General features: G+C 36.0%; 1 protein-coding gene across 2 annotated transcripts; it reads left to right on the top strand.

Moving 5' to 3' along the window:
• Window positions 1-1,583: 1,583 nt before the first annotated feature.
• On the top strand, window positions 1,584-20,816 carry LOC129949354 (E3 ubiquitin-protein ligase Su(dx)). Of its 2 annotated transcripts, none has more exons than XM_056060752.1 (6): window positions 1,584-1,813; window positions 2,357-2,687; window positions 12,982-13,124; window positions 13,195-15,401; window positions 19,136-19,334; window positions 19,405-20,816. In XM_056060752.1, the coding sequence occupies exons 2-6, from the start codon at window positions 2,603-2,605 to the stop codon at window positions 19,672-19,674; spliced, it is 2,904 nt and encodes a 967-aa protein (XP_055916727.1). In that variant the 5' UTR covers window positions 1,584-1,813; window positions 2,357-2,602; the 3' UTR covers window positions 19,675-20,816. The 2 variants fall into 2 exon arrangements, with proteins under 2 accessions (XP_055916727.1, XP_055916728.1); XM_056060753.1 differs by having other exon boundaries at window positions 1,584-1,875.
• Window positions 20,817-23,339: the final 2,523 nt, after the last annotated feature.

The raw sequence follows: 23,339 nt of genomic DNA, 5'->3' as shown, positions 1-23,339 counted from the left end.
TTAACCTGTTTTTGTCGTTCGTAAAAAATGATACATGCAATATTGCCAGGTGACAAGTTGGCTGCCACTTTGTTTCAACGGGCGACCGGGTAGTTTGAAACGCAAAGCTTAAACTAACAAGCTAGACTCTCTCAACCATTCCTTCATTCAAAATAATTCGGTTATAAGGTCATTCCTCCACTTGAAATTGTCCGGATTCCTGTTTACTGGGAAACACTAGAAACAATAATAAAGCAACGAAAAGAAAATAGAATGGCAAGAAAAAGAAACGTCAAAAACCATCCAAGACAATATTGAACCCAAAACTCTGCGGGTTTAGAATTTTCAAAGTATTTCTATTTTACCTACTTTCTCTTTTGCGTCGTTCTAAAATCCATTTGTATTTATTTGGAAAACAATCAACTTAAAACTTTTCATAAAATAAATTAAAATACAAATCAAAGTTCAAAATGCACTACAAATACAAAAATCAGGTTCAAAAGTTTCTGCATATTTATGCTAAAACTGCATAACAACGTTAAAGAATAGATGACACCAACGTGAAGTCATTGGACAAAACTACTAGGATCGTTTATTTTCCACACACGAAAGAGCCAAGTCTTGGCTCGTTTGTTTTTAACTTGCTTAAAATTCAAATGGATCGACAGATCCAAACCGAGCCATCTTAGTTTTTCCAGACACTGCACATTTTAGATCAGCTCGGGTCCATTTGAATTGTTGGCTCTGTTTTGTAAGGAAAGCTTCACATTTTTTTTTTCAAGAACATTATTTAAATTTTCTTTAAGATTCCTTTTTTTTATACAGTTAGGTAGGGGTCTCAATAGAACATATTTTAATATTAAGGCTAGGAAATACCTTTAAGTCATAGAAAAAAAATATTTTTTTTCGGACATAACCCTTCCTTTTTTGTATTTCATTTTTAAGCTAAAACAAGTTTTTTGTTAATTGATAACACGGCCTACTATCAAGTAGGAATGTAAGGGGGCTTGCTGCCCCCTGCTTGGGATCACTATAGGATTTGGGTTGGGTGCGAGTTTGGGTAAAAGCAAAGTACTTTTTGCATTTGAGCACTCAATCAAAGAAATCCCCAACAAAAAAAAGCAAATATGGCAACACTGAACAAAAAACATGGAAGAAATGTCAAAATCAACCAATTTTTGCGTGTTTTGTATGTACAAAGGTGAACTTTGAAAATTAATTTTATACAGAATAAATGTTTCCTCGCTCTAAAATTGATATACATAGTTATTATTTATTTGCACATATCTATAAAATAAAATCAAACGCGAGTCGAAATTCGTACTGCTATAATGGAAAGTTGAATCTTTTCTTTAATTGTTTAATTCAGATCACGGACGGAATCCCCCGTGACAGCAACTAGCTATTCCAAAAAGTACCCCATTGAAAAATAAACCAATTTCTTTCCCAATGGAAAACCCCACAATAAATCCTGATTCTTACTGTACAATAAAATCACCTACGTAACTGTACTTAAAACCATTAGCAGCGCCACCTAAGCGCGAGTATGCACTTTTACAAAAGTCAAAAAATATTCATGAAGCCCTTTTTGCCTTGCCTTGCAGACTTGCAGCAGCAGTCATCGTCGTTTTCGTTTGCGTATGTGAAGTGAAGTGAAGAAGGAAAAAAAGTGAAAATTTTCAATCGAACTTCGCCTTAAAAAAGCAAATCAATATTTGCAAATTATTTACAAAAATTCACTCCACCTCAAACCTTGTTAAATTCCACACTTAAATAAATCAATTTTCCATCCGAAATTGCAATTAATTTGCAATTAAATTGCGTCTTGCAAAATGTAAGAAGGAGACTAATTTTTTGATTTTCTTCCTTATAGTTCTTTTTTTTGTACTTTTTGACGTAAGTTCCAAAGTGCTCCCGTAGACAAAATACAAAAAAAAAAAAAACAATAACCAATGAGAAAGGAAAAGACAATATAAAAATACCCGCATATAGACGTAATTCTATAGAATCAATTGTTGTACCTATTTCCTCCTCAAACTGAAACTCAAAGTCAAACAAAAACTCCAAAAGACCAAAAGACCAAAAAGACTGTGTTGTCCCTTGGCTTTGCCTTTCGCCTTTGTCGATTCGATGCGACTAGAGCCATAGTGACTTCGGGTTGATAAGAATTAAATTCGAATATAAATAAAATGACTTAAAGATAATCTTTATAAACTCTGTGCTGATTACTGATTAGCAACCAGGTTTCTTCACAACAAACCTCATGATTCATTTGTTATTAAAACTATAAAAAAAAAGTGTAATCTAGAAAAATTATTGTTAATTCTTATTGTCGTGGTGTAGCTATCGCTTTTCTGATACGTTTTCTTTCTCTCAGGCGCATCCGTACGATTGGCTGACTTCTTGAGCTTGACACAGCGAAAATTATCCAAAAGACAAAGCTGACTGATAAGACGCTAAACAACAACGTTGGCAAGATTGAGAGTGGAAAATAGAATATAAATATTTTGTTCTGCGGAAATCGCTACCACCTCACCATCTTTGTCATCGTCATCCCCGAATAAAGAAACAAACAAAACAACAAACCAACAAGCAATATAATAATATAGTCAAACAATAAGCAATGGCAGAGTCGACTTCTAGTGCGACAGATGCTACTGGCCTTAGTGCTCTCAACAATCAAGGATACCACCAGCTGAGTATTACAAGTAAGTACGAAGAATTACACACAAGAAAAGTCAATTGAGTGGGTGCTAGTGCTAGCGCTGGCACTGTCACTGGCTGCTAGAAAAACACAAACCGGGTGGGCTGACGTTTTAAGGAGAATTCACATTTGTCTCGTGTCTCCTGGTGGTGGGCTTTGGCTTTAATTTTAACTTTGGGCTTGGGGTGGTGGGAGTATTTTCAAAAATAAATAAAAGAAAGGGTTTCCTTTTGTTACATGAACAAAAATATTTGTGATGTGTGATGATGATATGTTTCATATTGATAAATGGAAAACCCCCAAAAAAATGTATGCAACAGGAAAATAAAAGTTTTGTTGTTTTTTTAAGGTCTACTAATGAATATTCTTCTCTATTCCGAAAAAGATGATTTTTTTTTTGTTGATGGGCATTTTATTGAGTGACGACGACTGCCTACTTCCGGACACAATATTGTGACCACAATGTACATAAATAAATGCATCAAGGTGGTGGCCAGTGTGCAATATTGACAGTTGTAGGTTTTCTTCACGTTGCTATTGACCTTCGGTTTTCTTGACCTGACTTAGTTGTAAACCTTGTGGGATGCCTATGAAGAAAAAAAAAACATAACAAAAACGTAAACCACAAGAAATTAAAGAGGAACATTGGATAGTTTGTTTTTTGTCAATTTTGTTTATTTTATAGTATAATTATTTTATGTTAGAAGAAAAAGTTGTACACAAAATGTTCATTCAAGCATTTTACAAATCAATAACTGATTTTGTGAGTATTCAATTTATTTTTGAAAGAAATTGGGATGGCTACCTCTCTAATCCCTTAAATAGTCTAAGAAACAACTTGGCTCTATAAGTCGGGTAAGAGGCATTTTATCATATACATTTTTGGATTTTCTTCCTAATCATTGAAGCGAAGATTTTATAAAGCGTAAACGTGTCTGTGCGCATCAAACAGCTTGGATTTTTATTGTTTTAATCTTCCAATTGTAATTCCCTTAGCATTATGGTTAGTGTGTTGGACTGTCATGCAAGGGGACTTGGGTTCAATCCCTGCCTGTGCCACCTAACTTTTTTCACGGGTACTGCCTCATGAGATTCGGCATATAAACTGTAGGTCTCTTCCATCCCTGACAACATTACCCCCACACAGGAATGGTTGAGAGTTGTAAGTCACTAGGCCCTGGTTCTTCATGGACTGTTGCGCAACCTAATTTATTTTATTTTTATCTTCCAATTGGATTGTAAGGCTTTGAAGTAAAGTCTGACAAACAGAAAATTAATTTTTCTGAGATAAATTTTGTACATTTAAATAAAAAGGTTAAAAAATCAAAGAACTTTAACACAGTAACTTACAGTCTATTATTTAATAGAATTTGCTACACGGAAGAAAAGTTATACAGTGCATAAACATTTATGTAGGCTCTATGTAACGTTGCGAAAACTCCCATTTATAAAAAATTCTGCTGTACATTTTAGTTAAACAATGCTTATGTCAAAAAAAAGTACCCAAATGGATCAATCAATTCCATTTTTCTGTCTGTTTTTTATAACAAATAAAATATAAAAATTTGTGTTGTGGGTGGAAGAACATCCTGGAAATCAATTACCAAGTTATAAAATCCTCTTGCCACCGTGTTACGCGTAGCTATATGAGATATATTGTATCTTATTTTAGCATGCGTTCGAGGATTCCAAACGGGATAAAGAGGATATTAGTACAAGAGTACCCACCATTGAACTCCCATCATCAAATCTTTGTTTAATTCTGCTTTCCTGAAAATTCCTGATTCATGAGTGATGCCTCTCCAGCGGCAAACAATGTCAATATTTTTTAGGGATGCATCGCATACTACTTGGGTATTGAGCGAGTAGAACCCTTTTCTGTTTATATAGTACTGCCCTGATGAGCCACTAACTTTGGGATCCTTATGTGGGTACAGTCAATAGCCCCAACCACCTTTGGAAACTTCCGTATGTGAGAGAACTTGTTCATAGTTTTTAGCTGGTCAGAAAAAGAAGAAAGAAGTTTTGTAATGAACAAAGGTCTTTAGGTAGCTAAAATGCTCTTTTTACTAGATTACAAATTGAGCAAAGCGTTAGGTTGGCTAAATCCGTGGATGTCTGCTCCATCGTCTTGAATCTATAAAAAAAATCATAAAAGGTACAAATTTCAAATTAGTGTGAACATTTAGCACAAACTCTCCTCGTTCTGTCCCCAATATCTTATTGCAGCCATCTCTATTGTCGCCGCTAAGGTCCGAGCGGTTATTTCCAATTATTTGTATGATATTCTCTTTCGAAAATCTGTATTTATTTTTTAATTTTTCGTTTCTTAGGGTCATTGATTGAACCTTTTTTATAAACTTTTCGCCTTCTCGGAGTTGGTTAGAGGCGATTTAAATTATTAAAATCATTAATAGCGAGCTAAACTGGAAAGCCATTATTGTTTTATTTTTAATTTCAATAATGGAGAAAAATCAAAATGAGAGAGAGAGTACCCGTGAAAAAAAAAACTTTAGATGGCACAGGCAGGGATTGAACATTAGACCTCTTGCATGACAGTCCAACGCACCTATGTACTACTATCCCAACTACTAAATCCTTTACATTATCAAAAAGATGTGGATGGTATAGAGAAGTGAAAACTTTTTCGAACTTTCCTATCCTTTTTCTAAAAATAAAAATCTGTTCAATTTTTTTAAAAAATAAAAAAAAAATACCATTGTCGAGAAAAGTAAATCTCTGCAAGTCCACTGAAGCCTGGTATTTTTCCAAAAGCCACTCAATGTGTCATATGCTAAAACATGGATAAGTTCTCAGAGTCAAAGCTGACGAGCTTGAACTCGCATGTGCGATCGATGGAGCAGACTCGACTCATATTCATATGCAAAAAAAAAAACGATTTCACTCTCTACAGTTCTGACTCAATGATATAAGAACGATCTCAAAGCTCTTTGTATGCACTTGCACTAGTTAAAAAAGTAGAAATTTCTACTCTACGTTGTTGTCCTGCACTTCGAATACAAGCTGAGGTCGTTAGAGTCCGAACATCATTTAAATCGTTAATTTGCATGGAGTGTTTGCTTGAATCCATAAAGTCGTATTCATTTAAATTATTTGCAGGGCAAAATAAGAACTGATTAAGGATGGAATTGTGTCATGCTTTACTCGAACTTTATATTGCAAAATCGGAAAACGTTGCTTTATTTGTCCGAAACATCTTTCTATAAAATTTACGTTCGGTATCGTTACTTGTTTGTTTAAATGGTGTCATTAACCAAGGCATTATCCCATTACCTTCATCGCCCAGTAATATTGTTGATTAAATAAGAAACTATTTTTCAAAATACGGAAGTCTTGGACTGATCCTGGCCAGAAAAATTCAATGCTTGGAGATTTTTCATCCGCGTTGCACGTAGCCTGTACATTTATTGAGTAGTATCCTTTGCGGTTGACGTACTCCTCCATAACCTTTGCGCTTCTTTCATTTTTTCAGAAGTGTGGGGGAATATGATTGGTTCATTGGTTGCTTGCAATTTTTGTTGCGACTTGCTGTACCACGCTAGATATCGTTGATTAATTGACACCAATGTCTTCACCAACACAGCTTTGGAAACCAGGATCTCCTACGTAACGCAGAAAAATCCTCATTTTTTTCTTGATAAATCAAAGCGCCACCGCGTGTTTCCAGGGTTGAGCCCAAAAATTCATCTGTCAATGATTGCACACCTGTTTCACTATATCTATACAATTTTCGAAAATATTCACTAATTGGACATCTACTATTTTTATATTGTTTATCAACTGTGTAAGAGAAAACCCATCCTCAACAATTTGTGAGATCGATCTCATGCAATCGTTTGCTCATCTTTTTGCAGATCAAAACTAATACTTTCTCAGGTAGAGCTTTCGTCCAGAGATCGATCTCAACACTTTGAGTTCGAACCCACAGCTTGAGTTCGATCTCGATCTCTGTATTTTTTTGCATACCACTCTAAGAAAGTTCTCAGAAAAGTAAGTAAAGAGCTTAAACTCATCTTTTTGCATATTATCCAATGTATGTATGGTTTTTAATCTGGCAATTATTTTTTTGAAGTTAGTCTTTTTGACAGCAGCTGCTCCTTAACAAGTTTTGCTGGGTTTATGTCTTGTCCGAGACAATTGAGGCCTTCGAAAGAATGCGCGTGACAAAAATTGGGCCTCTCGTCTAAATCATCCTTAAAACGTAATGGCATCCTTAAACCCTTATCTTTATAATAAAACCAAATAATTAGCCATAACATTATTTGCAGTTTATTTCTTCTTGAAAACCACACGACCAAAAAAACACCCTTTACAATACAATACTACCAACCCATTTGTTGCATACTGTTCCCTGAAATTAGGAAATACTTGTATTAGATTAAAAAAGAATGGAACCAGTTCCGGAAACTGCAAATTCAACAAAGTTAACGATACCTTAATAAAATAGTCAATGTTATTCTACTATGAATTTTTTAGTAATATTTTTTAAGCAATGACAAGGCTCAAATCTTAAAAGACTGTTTATAAAATCATCTTCTTTTCAAAAGCTTCTTATAGAATGAAGCTAGCTCAACTTTTAAGAAATCGAAGAGTGTGGCTCAGCTTAAACAACTCTTAGTACAGGCCTACACCAACCCTTTTAAGAATCTTTTTTCCTTTTATGTTAAAGTAAAAAGTTTCATCTTAATATTCGCTAAGAAAGATTGTCTTTTAAAATTGCTTTCTAAGAATTCAAAATAACAAAGTTAGTAGTAATAGAAAAAAAATATGACCATCGCAAATGTCCTTATTTAATAAACTAATTTCCTCGCATAAGAAAAACAGAACCTTCAAAATAGTCCTTTGTAGCAAATTTTCTAGCAGACGAAAGCGTATATACGCTAACAAGATAATGTAGACTTGTATACTCGAAGCTTTAGATACTTAAATTGTATAATTGCACGGCGTTGTCAGCTGTCAGCTCACGATCGATATAAACCCCAGTTTTTAAACCGATAATGAAACCTCTTAATGCGTTCTTAGCACAGCTCCAGAGGTTATGATTACCATTATAATGTGTAAATATAGTTCGAATTTTTAAGAAGAATGTACAAACATTACAGTGGGCCAAAACATCAGTTTTTTTTTCCTTATTTAGGACTTATCATCTGTTGCTTGATAGTAAACGGTGATTTTTTAAGAGCTTGGGAACTTTTTTTAAAAAAAAACGCATACAATTTGCAAAATCTCATCGATTCTTTATTTGAAACGTAAGATTGGTCCATGACATTTACTTTTTGAAGATAATTTCATTTAAATGTTGACCGCGGCTGCGTCTTAGGTGGTCCATTCGGAAAGTCCAATTTTGGGTAACTTTTTCGAGCATTTCGGCCGGAATAGCCCGAATTTCTTCGAAAATGTTGTCTTCCAAAGCTGGAATAGTTACTGGCTTATTTGTGTAGACTTGACGTAGCCCCACAAAAAATAGTCTAAAGGCGTCAAATCGCATGATCTTGGTGGCCAACTTACCGGTCCATTCCTTGAGATGAATTGTTCTCCGAAGCTTACCCTCAAAATGGCCATAGAATCGCAAGCTGTGTGGCATGTAGCGTCATCTTGTTGAAACCACATGTCAACCAAGTTCAGTTCTTCCATTTTTGGCAACAAAAAGTTTGTTAGCATTGAACGATAGCGATCGCCATTCACCGTAACGTTGCGTCCAACAGCATCTTTAAAAAAATATGGTCCAATAATTCCACCAGCGTAAAAACCACACCAAACAGTGCATTTTTCGGGATGCATGGGCAGTTCTTGAACGGCTTCTGGTTGCTCTTCACTCCAAATGCGGCAATTTTGCTTATTCAACCAGAAATGAGCCTCATCGCTGAACAAAATATTGTCGATAAAAAAGCGGATTTTCTGCCAACTTTTTTTTGGTAATAAAATTCAATGATTTGCAAGCGTTGCTCGTTAGTAAGTCTATTCATGTCAAAGCATACTGAGCATCTTTCTCTTTGACACCATGTCTGAAATCCCGAGTGATTATCAAATACTAATGCATGAAAATCCTAACCTCAAAAAAATCACCCTTTATTTGCTTAGAGCTATCATGCACGTCCAAGAATGAATTAAATCTCAAATTATATAATCTAACGAAAAAAACAAATTTCTCACGTGAATTGCAAAGTTCTTCAAAACCATCTCCTCTAAATAAAGATAAAAAACAAAGAACACGTATTCTCACGGTGAACGTGATTTCGAGTCCTATTTTTACATCATATAGTCCTATTTTACATATACACAAATATGAAATTTTTCACAATATACACAAATATGAATAAATCAAAAGTAAATGACCTTTACGTATTGTGATGACCTTGTTCAATCCCTTCCCGTGCTGACATAAAGTTTAATTGATTAATTCTTGACACAAAAAAATGCTTGTCAATTTAGAAGTTCGGATTTTATATTGTTTTAAATTGTAGGTCCTTCCTTTTCTCAAACAGAATGGTTAAGAGTTGTAAATTACAACGGCCAACCTCTCTACGATCTATAACGCTATCAATTTTTTAAATTGCATACTTTAAAAAAATAAATATTTATTAATTATTTCTTATTATTATTATTATTATTTATTGAACTATGTTCAAATACAACACTTAAAAGCTAATAGCTACCAGGGCTTCTAGCTTGTTAATTATTTGTTCTGAAATATGTACACAATCTTAAGAAATTGCTTTTAGGATCTCATATATTTATATATTTACTTTGTGATTTTTATTTAACCACCTACCCAAAAATGTTGTTTTAAATTTTGTAGGTTTTCACCACTTTCGAATTAAATAATTGCACAAAACAATCGTATACATGACATTTAGTATATTTACGTATGTAAGTAAATACATGTGATGGTGGTATGTCACGTAAAAATGTTTTGTTAAATCAACGAAAGCAAACGAATAAATTAAAAAAAAAAAAAAACACTGATGTGTATTGCACAAAAGATGGTTTGTCACGCGATTAAACTTACAAAGCATGAATGTCGCAATGTAGACAAAAATGTATTTCAAGTTTACGTTACATACAGAAGTATATGATCTTCAATTACCTTAATACTCATAGTAATGGCGTGACAGCTTATAGAGCATCAAACTAAAATCAAACCCTATTGACTTGAAACAAGACTCCAAATCATTGTTATTTGGGTAGAATGGAAGAGACCTACGATTTTATGCCGAATACGAAAGACTTCTGTTAAATAATTTTGATAAACAATTTGAACTATTGAAAGTTGTCACAATTAAAAACATCAGCACCACCATCCATTTTTTAAAAAGATTATTCAAGAATTCTAAATTTACTGACAGAAAATTTGTTGTTTTTTTATTGGTTTGGTGGTCAGGAATCATCAGATCATGTCTAAGACCTTATTCTGGGAAGTAGGAAATTCTTTGATTTTTATACCTCGGGTCGGCATGAACTCACAACTAAAGATTTTAAAGGTTTTCAAAATGAGCCAACAATTCAAGTTGTCATTAGATTTAAAGGGATTATTTTTTTTAACTTAACTTGTAAAGATTTGCTCTTTCTTATTTGGCGAAATGCGTCGAGCGAGTTCCTCTTTCCAAGCTACCAAAAAATAACAATTTTACTTCCTTGTTTACCCTTGGATTGGCTTAGTCTAACTATATATTGATTTTTTGAGTAATGAAAACCCTTACGCATATAGGATAAACCACAGCCACCACGATACTTTCACAAGTAGGCCATCTCAACATATGTTCCTGGAATTAGCCAGGGGGCTTCAACATATCCCGCGGTATAACATATACAGTGGTATGCTAACTTAGTCTTTGATGAAGTGCGTCTAGGACATCTAGACTTGTATTTAAATTATTAAATACCGATGATACTTAGACATTTGATTTGTATATTTACTGATACTTATTGGGATTGTATAATTTTTATCAGTAAGTCAACCTCTACCCAAAGGAAGGACGACAGTCCTGTGTTAACTATCTTTCGCTAGATTTTATCATAGGAAGGAAGTAAACCGTAGCTTCTTGTGTTCGGTCATTAGTTGAAAATTTTCTCAGTGCAGTTCTAAGTTGTACTTTTTTTTAAAAATTATTAAATGATAAGTATCATTCAACATCGAGCTACACTGATTTCTCTAACTTGTTTCTAAGTAGCCACCACGTTGAGGTGCAAGTAAGCGCTTCTTCCTTCCAGGTTGTAGACAAGCATATAGCATCATTACATCTACACGAAAGTCAGTTTGACCTCCAATCGTTTTGGAGAAAATAAGATTATTGTTCTTGATATTTCAAAACCATTTGATAGGGCTTGGCATCATGCCCTCTTATCGAAAATACGTTCCTTCTTTGGATTAAAAATAAGCTTTCAATACAAGTAGTATTGGATGGGTTCAAGTCTGGAAACAAAAAGTCTCACGCTTTTGTACTCTTATTTTAATGGCTTATGCCCTCGTATCAGTTCAACCGTAATACTTGCGCTTCTAGGACTGCCCACCAGTATACCATCGAGCGTGACTGCAGTTGTACAGTAAAGTACAAAAATGTATTCTTTAACCGCACTACGCGAATGTAGGCCTCTGCTTCACCCTTACCAATCATTGTATCGCATTTAAGGTGCAACTTTTGGCGATTAGAAAAGTTTTCTGATGGTAACTTCTCAAATTGTATAATCGAGCTGAGAGGTGGGCTGAAAAAATACTTTTTGTTTTTTTTTTGTATTCCTTATATTTGCCAGAGTGTATCAGTTGTTTAATTTCTTCATCCGTGATCCTCCTTTAAAGGGCAGGAGGAGAAAGTTTACATGTGTCCCTACAAATCATGTCGATGTAGTCTGTAGCAACGACATTTATCCTCGGAGTGATGAAATTTTGAATTAGCTTTCCCTTCATAAGCAATCGTGCTTTCCAAATTCAGCGCAACCCTACTTCTCTGATGTATCTACTTTCATCAACTATCATTGCAAGAAGCAAATTTTCGGTATGAGCGAAAAATGCGTTTCGCTCAATCAGAAGGTCAATGACTAGCAGCAAGTTTTGAGATAAATACCATGATGTTCTGATGGTTTCAAAAACAATTTTCGGGCCATCTGTAAACTTTTTGCTGGTTTTAATTTTGAACTTAAGAGGGTATTTCCATACTTCCATAAAGTCGGAGTACTCGATTAGCCGCAGTCAACCACCTTGAATGTAAAAGGGGGCCAGGATCAGGATTTTTACATTCGATGATTACTTTCGACTATACGAACTGTTCAAAACGCTGCTTCGGTGGAAGATTGAAATAAGCGGTACTTACCATTACTAGTTTTGTTCAAAATTAAGCAAAAAGTTGTAAAAATACGATGTTTTACACACCGATTCCGGTCAGTTAATGTTGAAAAACTACTGATTTCTATATTTTTTTTAAGGTTCCTCATATGCTAAATTCAACATTAGGACCTATTGCGTTTTGATAATAGAGAATTTAGTTATTAAAAAAAATCGAAGACGAGAAATTGTTCGCAACTTTTCATAAGTTTGAATGGAATGCGCAAACAGAAATTATTTAGAAATCTTTTTGAGACATTTACTCAACTTATGTGAGGTATTGCGAGTCAAATAAAAAACATAGTTTTTTCAGCCCATTCTACTGATCGTACTCTGAGAAAACTAACAATGCCTTTTTTTGACTGCTCCCGTTTGTGATAACTGAGTCGCCTTGTTCTTTGTCAACAACACAATTTTAAGGTGTTAGGTTTTTCTTAAGAATGTCAACAAAACCTTAGAAATTTCAGAGCCTCGATTGGATCGAATATTGTTTATTCTGAACGTAAACGTAGCCTTTTTCTTCCTCCATTCAAGCAATGATAATACGTTTAAACTTTTTTTGCTTTTTCGATAATCTTTGATGTCGATCTTATTTGACATAATTTTTTATCAATTGTCAGCATTTTCTTCGTCTTTGTTGTTATTTCTCAACTGTTTAATTGCAAACTATGAAGTGATAAGCTCTAAGTTATCGTTTTGCACAATCTTTGCAATATAATCATTTTTGCCGTGCTGTAAAAATATGCTATTTATTACTATTTGAAGTTAAAATGAGCGCACGTCGATTTAACAAACCGTTTATCAATTCCATTGAAAGGTCTATAAAACATTTTAACAATAACTAGACAATTTATGTTTTTAAATTAATCCAAAAAGCAATTAATTAATTTTTTTTACGATTATATAAGGAACTAGCCACAATTTTAAATGAATGTACGTTTTTCCTCTAAATTTTCAGTTGAAGAAGCATCCCTTCGAAACAATGGATTATTCAGACCAAATCCTTATGTGGAGCTTCTTATCGACAATAAGAGCAAACGGAAGACCGATACTATGAAAAACACTCATTTGCCAAAATGGGATGAAGAGTTTACAGTTTTGGTAAATACAACAAATATTTCTCCTTTTTTTAATTTCAATATTTTATTAAAAAAATGTTGTTTTATTTTAGATTACACCAAATTCAATTCTTCATTTCAAAGTGTTAGATCATTCGAGTTTTCGTAAAGATTCTATGCTAGGTGAACGATCAGTAAATCTCAATCAAATTCTACAACACTATAATGGAAGATTGGAATTTCTGGAGCTAAGCATGGATTTGGTAATCACATCAAAGTCGGACAATCGTCAGACAAAGAGTGGCGAGCTGGTGGCAATACTTAATGGTTTGCGATTGGATATGACCAAGCTGGTTATCACAAATGGAAATGGTGCTGTGCAACAACAACAACAACAGAGTCTGCCTGCGATTGATGGGACAACGAATCCGAATCGCAGTAGTGTTCTAAATGGAGGGGTGAGGGCGCGAATGAGATTGCGTAGTACTAGTGGCTCTGATAATGCAATCAATTCTGGTGCTATGACAAATGGAAGGTCGCCGCCGGTACAAGTGACTAATGCCGTTGTTGCAATGAATGGTGGCGGCGGAGGCGGAGTGGGAGGAGTAGGATTAAGCAATGGTGCAACTTGCAGCAATAGTAGTTTGAGTGCAGTGGCTCCGTCGTCGTCGGGAGCTATTCGTCGACAGACATCGACAACGGCAGTAGCAGTGTGGGAGCAACAGCAGCAGATGAATGGATCGCAGCAAATGCTACCGGCGCAGACGGCCCAGCAACAAATGCAGCCCCAGAGAATACCCATCCAGAGTGTGAACGGCACTGGCCAGCGAGTGATGCAAGTTTATACGGCCCCAATGCAGAGTGCGGCCGCAGTACCTGGAGCTCCGCCGCCGGCTGCAGCAACAGGAGGTTATATACCAGCAGAGAATGTTCCGATGGAAGCTGCCCAGGGCAATGCCGGTGGAAATCCGGTGCCTGTGTCGAGCGTTGGCGACCAGCAGTTGCAGGCTGCACAAGCCGACGATGAGCCACTCCCAGCAGGATGGGAGATTCGCTATGACCAGTATGGACGAAGGTACTATGTAGATCACAATACACGTTCGACATATTGGGAGAAGCCAACACCACTTCCCCCAGGCTGGGAAATCCGCAAGGATCCTCGTGGCCGAGTGTACTATGTGGACCACAATACACGAACAACCACCTGGCAGCGGCCGAACAGTGAGCGTTTGATGCATTTCCAACACTGGCAGGGACAACGTGCTCATGTTGTGGCTCAGGGCAATCAGCGCTTCTTGTATTCTCAGCAGCAGCAACAACCTACAGCAGTGACTGCGCCATTAAGTCAGGACGACGAAGAGCAGCTGGGTCCTCTGCCCGATGGCTGGGAGAAGAAACTGCAATCCGACAACAGGGTGTACTTTGTAAACCACAAGAACCGCACGACTCAATGGGAAGATCCCCGAACGCAAGGACAAGAGGTGAATCTTATTAACGAAGGTCCCTTGCCACCAGGTTGGGAGATCCGATACACCGCCTCCGGAGAACGATTCTTTGTAGATCACAATACTCGCCGGACGACTTTCGACGACCCTCGTCCTGGTGCTCCCAAGGGAGTCAAAGGTGTCTACGGGGTACCGCGTGCCTACGAACGATCCTTCCGCTGGAAGCTCAGTCAATTCCGCTATCTATGTCAGAGCAATGCCCTCCCCTCGCACATCAAAATCACAGTTACCCGTCAGACACTCTTCGAAGATTCCTACCATCAAATCATGCGATTGCCAGCCTACGAGCTCAGACGTCGCCTCTACATCATATTCCGTGGCGAAGAGGGTCTCGATTATGGTGGCGTTTCGCGCGAATGGTTCTTCCTTCTGTCCCACGAAGTTCTCAATCCAATGTATTGCCTTTTCGAGTATGCAAACAAAAACAACTACAGTCTTCAGATAAACCCAGCGAGCTATGTGAATCCCGATCATTTGCAATACTTCAAATTTATCGGACGATTCATTGCCATGGCACTGTATCATGGCCGATTCATTTATTCAGGATTTACAATGCCATTCTATAAGCGGATGTTAAATAAAAAACTAACCATCAAAGACATCGAAACTATCGATCCAGAATTCTATAATTCACTCATTTGGGTGCGAGATAATAATATCGATGAATGTGGTCTTGAATTGTGGTTTAGTGTGGACTTTGAAGTTCTCGGTCAAATAATTCATCATGAGTTGAAAGAGAATGGAGAAAAGGAAAAGGTATCGGAAGAAAACAAAGAAGAATACATTACCCTGATGACTGAATGGCGAATGACAAGGTAAGTTAAAAATAATTGATAACAAAAAAATGTTTAAATTATTTTTATTTTTAATTCGGTTGATTGAAGATAAGATAAAAGTTTTTCGTTCGGTTTCTTTTATATTTAATCTTTTAACAAACAAAAAATTCACACTTTAAGAGATAAGTAGTCTACTTAATTATATTGCAATCAAATTAAAACATAATGAATGTCGTAGAGGTCGGAGAAAATGTCGTCGACTGTTGCGAAATTAAAATTTGTCCGGAATTCGATTAAGTGGGAAAATTTGTTGTATGATTGATCTGCTAAAACTTAAGATAGGGTATTCATTTTGCAGAATAGCTTATTTTTTGTGTAAGCCATTAAACAGGAATCCTACTTAATAGATCAATAGGTTTCCTTAAATTATTTTAATCCGAAAAACCTTAACGTTTCCAAAAACTCCCCTGCTGATTGATTTTTGGGGTTCTTCGGTTTTCTAAGGTTAACCATACATCTTTGATACAATGGTCAACAAACGACGAATGATTCATTTCGTGAATCTGACCCCAAGTGTCTTCGGGTGTCCCATGCTAAGCCATTTCAGAAGCTTAAATATGGTTTAAGGGACTTTCTGAGAAGCTTTTTTATTGGCTCGCTGAAAATTCTTCTTGTTTAGTACTCGTTCATAGCGTCACAGAAATCGTATTATAGTAGGCCACCAATTCTTGCTAAGACTTTTTTAAGAACGTGACTAAAAGTTTAAAAAAGGCGCTACTAAAGGGTCATATTCGATGACAGGCACAATTATGGCCTTGTCCAGCAGCAGCTTAAGTTAAGTTAAAAGAGATTTTGCATCAGTAAAAGCCCCGAAATATCTCACTCGGTTCACAATGAATCGAATGTTGGCCTCAGAACTTAGTCATAACTTGAATTGGTAAAAAAGGCGGTATATGCAAGTATAGCATTAAGGTTCTTTGGGAGCGCTTACTTTAACCATTCTGGTAATGTAAACATTTCAAGAAATTCTTGTCGGTAAAAACAACATGTGTCACAAAAGTTATCCAACAAATATTTTTTCCGATAGTTACTTCCTCCGTTCTCAAGTAGGCTAGGACATTTTTTTATGAAGCTTACTTAATTATCTGGCTCCTGTCGATAGAGGGTCTAAACATAAGAATTTGTATTCTTCCATCGTTTCGGGTTCTTGTTGGAAATGCCGAGTTGTCAAAACTTAAAGCTCTTTTGTCAGTAATAGCCTGGTTCGTGTATGCAGAGGTTCGGTATTTCTCGTCGTTTTGAACCTAGAGACCGGGATTCAGCCATTTTTTGGCTGACCGTTGTTGTTCGCTCAAAGTATCCGAGGCGGTGTAGTCGGAGTGTTTTGGCATATTGGACTACATCGACATATTAATACAGCTCACGATTAAGTCTTATTCGTGTCTTCGCATATATAACCAAATATCCACCGAAGGATTTTCCTCACGAAAGTGCCAAGTATCTGCTTGTTGATAGCATATATCCCGTCGCCATTCACTCTAAGACCAACGTCCATGAGTATGGCCTCCAAATTATTTTATTTGAGAAACTTAAGAAATGGGTGATTTTTTGATGATAAATTTATGTCACTTTTGGGTCCATTCTGGCCTCATAGAGCTATGTTCAGGTTTAAAGGGCCATCCCAATTATTAGTAATTTATTACGCGGCAAGGTTAGGTTAGGCACCCAGCAAAGGAATATTAAACTGTTGTGCCATCTCTATTAGAGATGATCGACAGTTATGGAATGTTATAGAGTTTGTAGAGACAGAGTCCAGCGATTTGATAGCAGCCTGACTTTCTGCGAAAATACGGATACCAGTTGTTGATATCACGTTTTCTTTAAGCCAGGACAAGACTTCTTTTATCGCCAGAAGTTCCTCCTGGAACACGCTATAATGATTGGGAAGGTAGACTGAGAGACTTAATTTCAGTCGTTTAGAGTACACACCTCCACCAATCCCTTCTTTTGTTTTTGAACCATTTGTATTAAAATGGATTGACCTATCTTCCAGGAATTTCCTATCCTCCCTGGAGGTAAAGAAATCTGTGGAATTTGATTCTAAATACCTAAGAATTACGGGGTGGCCAATGTTGTTGTTAGTCCACTGCGACAAAACTTTGAGGCGAATAGCAGAGCTTAAGCAGAGCTTCTAAAAATGTCGAGAGATGTTAGGTAGAGTAAGGTGTCCAGTGCCGCAAACGGCGATCCGCCTATACATAGGCTAGCAGAACGTTGGACTTTATTTAATTTATCCCGGTTTATTCCTTTCTCTAAAGCAGTCCACCATACTGCCACACCGTACATTAATATCGGTCTGATTACCGATGTGTATAACCAATGCGTGATTCTGGGTTGTAGCTTTTTTGACTCATTCCTGTACGTTGCGCTTCCAATTTAGTTTTTTTTTACTAAGGCAAGACCCAGATTTTTAGCCCCCAATGATGCACCAGAGGCCTTTAGGATTTTCGCAGCTTGTCGCCTTTGTCTATATAGGCTTTTTGAGAGTTTCCCCTTTCTAGATGTAATCTCATTAGTAGTGGTAGGGCTATTTTTCACAACCCTGCCACTACAGGAATAAGGTATCGCTACCTTCCTACCTATGGTGAGTAGTCAGTTGTTGAGTGAGTGAGAAGGAGCATCGGAGAGAGGAGCGCTGTCTAGCTTTTTCGCCCTTACAACGTGGAAGGTATGATGGGAGCTTGTACGCCTTGTTTATGTGGGATTTTGATTTTGATATTTCTAAAAATTTACTCGTTATATTTAGGTTATTTTAAGAGTCTTATTTTAAGTCTTCTAATAAGTAAAGTCTTTTATATCTACTTTTCTGATGAATGAGAGCATCACAATTTTACCTAATGTATTGTAAGGTGTCTCCTTATTATAGTACCTCCAAATGGCACTCCTCTCAAATCCTAAGATGTTGAGGTGTCTATTCAACTTCCAGTGACCAGTAAGGACCTGATTTTATTCTTATATTTGTACTTCTTAAAGTGATATATTATAACAATCTTTGATGGTTGTAGTCCCCGAGTAGTTGCTTAGACAATCTTATTCCCGGGGCTGTATTCCAATTTTCGATCTTTATATTATTATTATTGCTCCCTAAGTCGTTCACTATACCAACACATTCCCACACCAGTTTTGTGCTGATGGAATAGAAGCTTGTTGCAGCATGTTCTAATGGAACTCTTTTTTTTATAGTGTCTTTCGGTATTACATTCTGTCAGTTCCCTGTAATTTAACTTCTGCCCAAAGACTCAGATTTTTCGATCCATCAATGTAACACTTGATGTTACTTAAATTGAGGCTAAAAGTTCACATTTTTAAACTACTCACTCTTTTTTGGAACTTAACTTTTGACTTTACGTTTTAAAGATTTTCTCGTTGTTGTTGAAGTTGAATTTTTTGAACACGCCATCTTTTGAAATGTCTAACTTAGAAGGTTAGTGTCCGTGGACTTACAAATCGAGGATCTTTCTATAAAACCTATGACTACTTCGCTCCTTAGCTGAGTATTCTACTTTCACGCACAATTCGTTAGGAGCAATAGGGTATTAAATTCTCTTCGAGATAGTCTTTTCTTTCCATCTTAACCATCTATTGTGACAGATCGCGATAGTATCGGGTTTCATGCTTTTTAAAAGAACTGAGACTATGTATAATTATTATTAATTACTATAATTTCTAATTTGTTGTTCACTCATAATACAAACTTGTACTTTATTCCACAGGGGCATTGAACAACAGACAAAAACATTCCTAGAAGGCTTCAACGAAGTAGTTCCACTGGAATGGCTAAAATACTTTGACGAACGTGAATTAGAATTGATTTTATGTGGAATGCAAGATGTCGATGTCGACGATTGGCAAAGAAACACGATTTACAGACACTATAACCGAAGTAGCAAACAAGTTGTTTGGTTTTGGCAGGTATGAATTTAAAAAAAAAGACCAACAAATTTAATTGAACATTTCTAAACAAAAATACTTGATATTTCAGTTTGTTCGCGATACAGACAACGAGAAACGAGCACGTCTTCTTCAATTCGTTACTGGAACATGTCGTGTACCAGTTGGCGGTTTCGCTGAACTCATGGGCTCAAATGGTCCACAACGTTTTTGCATTGAAAAAGTCGGCAAAGAAACATGGCTACCTAGGTCGCATACATGCTTTAATCGTTTAGATTTACCACCGTACAAAAGTTACGACCAACTAGTTGAGAAACTAACATTCGCAATCGAAGAGACTGAAGGTTTTTGTCAAGAATAAGTTATTTTGGAAGATATGGCAAACAAATTAAATGTAATCGAACTACGCAGTAAAACATTTTGTTATGTTATCAATTCGTAGAAGTTTTTGGGTAGAAAATCCTTCAGTAAAAAGAAAAAGGAACTCAAAAAAATATTCAAAAGATCGTTTGTTTATTTTTTGTTCACTTACGAAGATTTAAGAGCACATCTCACTTCTAATAGTTAATTAATATAAATAAATTGCATTAGTTTTGTTTTCAATCGCTTGAAAATAAGAAGAAGAAAAATCATTTTTTTTTCATCTGCTCTATAAAATTATCAGTATCGAAAATAATTTGTTGATTAATTTTTCTATCGTTGTTATTATTGTTTTATAATAGTTTACACGTACACTTTTTTTTCTATTTTATTCATAAATAAATATGCCCCAGTAAAAATAAAATAACGAAAATCTACAACATTTAAATTGAAACAAACAAAATATGTGCTGTGGGCGCAATAAACCTATTTTATGTTACAATTTTTATTTATATTTATGTATATCATAGGAAAATGTTATTTAAACAAAATAAATAAATAAATAAATACTAAACAACTAGGGCGGCGCGGCGTGTGTATAAAATAAGAGAGGTGAAGCAACATTTATTAATAAATATCTTTTATTTTTTAGTATTTTATTCGTATGTACATTTTAAAAAATAAAATATAAATGTTTTTATTGTAAATATATATTTGATGAGAAAATTATAATGAAAGGAAAAAAAAAATAAATAATAAAAATTAAGTTTATTTGTTACATTATAAGAAAAAGACGATTTAAAAAAAGTGACAAAAAATATTATATATTATTATAATAGTATACATAACATTCGACCTAAACAAATTAAAAAAAAAATAAAACTAATTTAACAAAAGTGAAAAAGCATAATGATCGGCAGAAAAGATATACACCGGCATATATTATATTTAAGAGAAATATAATTATATTATAAATACAAAAATAAATATTAGAAAACAATAATTATTGTAACAAAATGATACATATATTATAAAAAATAAATAAATACGTATTATTGTTATGTATGTACAGATATAAAAATGACGGAACATAATGGAGAACTATTGTTTAAAAATACAAATACATTTTAAATTAAAAGAAAATTTATTTTATTTTGTTTTCATTTTGTGGTTTTAGTCTGGGATTTGTTTTCAAGTAGGCTATTCGACGTTGCGCACTCTGAGTTGGGTGAGGCCACTTTTCACTTGTACGCTCCACGTGACCCTCGCTCGGTCTTCCCCTACTGCACTGTCTTTTGGGCGTAGATTCTAAGACTTTTCCGGCCGGAACATTGATTTCCATCTCAGACGTTGGATTTTTATCCTCATGGCTGTACAGCTCGTCGTTCTATCTTCTAGCCTATACTTCTAAATCGTATAACAGAATGGGGACGATTGCGACACTTTGGTTGCTAGAAAGAGGGCTTTACTACTTTATTGATTTCTTCACCCACAGAAATAGGGGCCTGCTTATGAGGTTCGCGGCGTATCGTTTTCAATTCGACCTTTCAGATTCGAATCGCGTTGTATTTCCTTATTAACGAATTCGCGGCGAAGCGAAAATATTTCTTCCTATATTTCAGTGTTTTGACACTTTTGGTTTGAGCTTTTCTTCCTATATTAAAGTGATTTGACAAAAATTGTTTTGTTTCGATTGAATTTGTGAAAATTGAGGTGATTTATTCGAAATTTTATATTTTATTGTGAATTTTAGATAAATTATAAGAAAATTAAAATAAAGCTAACTCACATTTTTATATAAGAACAGTGAATAATAATGAACACTCTTTCGGCAGTGAATCCGCCGAAGCTATCGGATTTCGACTCATCACCAAACATTTCAAATTCACCTTCGAATTCTTTAATTGGTCGAATTCAAACGAAGGAGTCGAAAGCTAAAGCAATAATTGAAAAATGTCAAACTCACTAGCAAAACAATTCGCCGCGAATCCCATAGTCCAGGGCTTAGCAAAACAAATTCTTCGTTTGATCTCGGCGCTGGTGTTGTTTTCAGTGTTCATAGCGGAGTCTAGGTTACCTATGCCTCAATACTCACAAAATCCTCACTGTCATCACGCGAGTTCTTCCGATTACGTCAATGTCATCACTATATGTCAGTAAATGGACAAACTTTTGAAAGAAAGTGCCTCCAATATTAACGTGAGAGCGCTGCACTAATCTTTCACCTTGTCTAAAGCCTTTTTTGAATTGTTTTAAACGTTTATGCAGCAGCGCAAATTCTATATGGTCTTCCTGCACAAAGGAACAAGTTTGGAAGGGATGCCAAAAGTAGACATGGCTCTATATAGTTTGTCCCTTTAGATGCTGTTATACGCGGCCTTGAAATCGATGAAGGATGGCGGGCGTCGTTTTGATGTTCTTAGTCTAATGTTAAGGAGACTTATTTCTCTATAGTTGGTGAAGTTTAGTTGTCTCTCTTTTGTCGTATCGGACAAACAATACTAAGGTTTCACTCATGCTTTTTTCCGACCATGTTTTACAGATCCGTTGGTGAATGCTCATAACCAAATAAGCAACTGCTTTGAAAAGCTCGGTATTCAAGCCATCTTCCCCAGCGATTTTGTTACACTTCAGCTCAGATATGGAAATTTTTACTTTGTCTAAGTCGGAAGGACGGGATTGCTGGCTTTCGTCGCGTCGTCTGAATGGATCATCTTGCCTGACAGCGGAATTCGGTTCGTCGTCACCGTTATACGGTCTGAAGTTTGAAGTGGTCCTTACATATTTTGCGGTTTTACTATGATGTTTCCACTTTAGTTTTTGTTGCCTTCTTCTTTTCGAGGTTTATGCACTTGTGAATTTCGTTTTACATGCTCATAAAACTTTCGAACTTCATTTCTGCTTTTGAGTCTCACAACATTTTTGACCGCACGCTTCTCATGCTCTCTCTCTTTTTCCTTCTGAGAATTAGTGTTTCTATCTCCTCCTCTGCCCATAGAGCTCATGAGCAGTTTTCGTCCTTCAGTGCAGCCCCCAGCCTCGCGTGCCTATTGTTTGCCTGCAGACATTCCTCATCCAACTGTTGGCTGTTTACTAGAGCCGGACAGTTCTTACAACCGTTATGCAGTTTCTCAACGTCTTTTAGCCTGGCCAATCAAATCCTATTTCCTGAATGGCGGTGGAATGGTCTTTATAGCAGCCTAGGGCCTTCGCTTATTTTTCGGCTGCACGTGGTCTATTATGGGACCTAACATTTCACGTGTCCAAGTCCAAAGAAGCAGCGATTTGCAAAAGTTATTCTTCGTTTGATTTCAGCGCTCGTGTCGTTGTCTGTATTTTTAGCGGTACCTATGTAGACAAAGTCCTTACCTACATCCAAGTTATAGCTGTCCATGGTGACGTTTTGTCCAACACGTTGTTGTTCAATGTCCTTTTTTGATGACAGCATATACTTGGTCTTGCCCTCATTGACCACTAAACCCATCTTCTTCGCTTCCGTCGCAATGCTCAAAAACGCTGCACTGGAATCACGTTTTGATCTTCCAATCATGTCAATATCATCTGCGTATCCGAGTTATTGGATGGACCTTTGGAAGATTGTGCCTCTAGTGTTGACGGTTGAGTTTTGCACAATTCTTTGCAGAACGATGTTGAAGAAGTCGCATG

The sequence above is a fragment of the Eupeodes corollae genome, chromosome 3 (assembly GCF_945859685.1).
Source record: "Eupeodes corollae chromosome 3, idEupCoro1.1, whole genome shotgun sequence".
Lineage (NCBI taxonomy): Eukaryota > Metazoa > Arthropoda > Insecta > Diptera > Syrphidae > Eupeodes > Eupeodes corollae.
Note: the sequence above shows the minus strand (reverse complement) of the source record. Positions and strands in the feature narration are given on the sequence as shown.

Coding starts and splice junctions, on each gene's coding strand:
- LOC129949354 (XM_056060752.1), top strand. CDS start 2,603: ATGGCAGAGTCGACTTCTAGTGCGACAGATGCTACTGGCCTTAGTGCT. Junction 2,688..12,981: donor CCACCAGCTGAGTATTACAA/GTAAGTACGAAG, acceptor CTAAATTTTCAG/TTGAAGAAGCATCCCTTCGA. Junction 13,125..13,194: donor ATGAAGAGTTTACAGTTTTG/GTAAATACAACA, acceptor GTTTTATTTTAG/ATTACACCAAATTCAATTCT.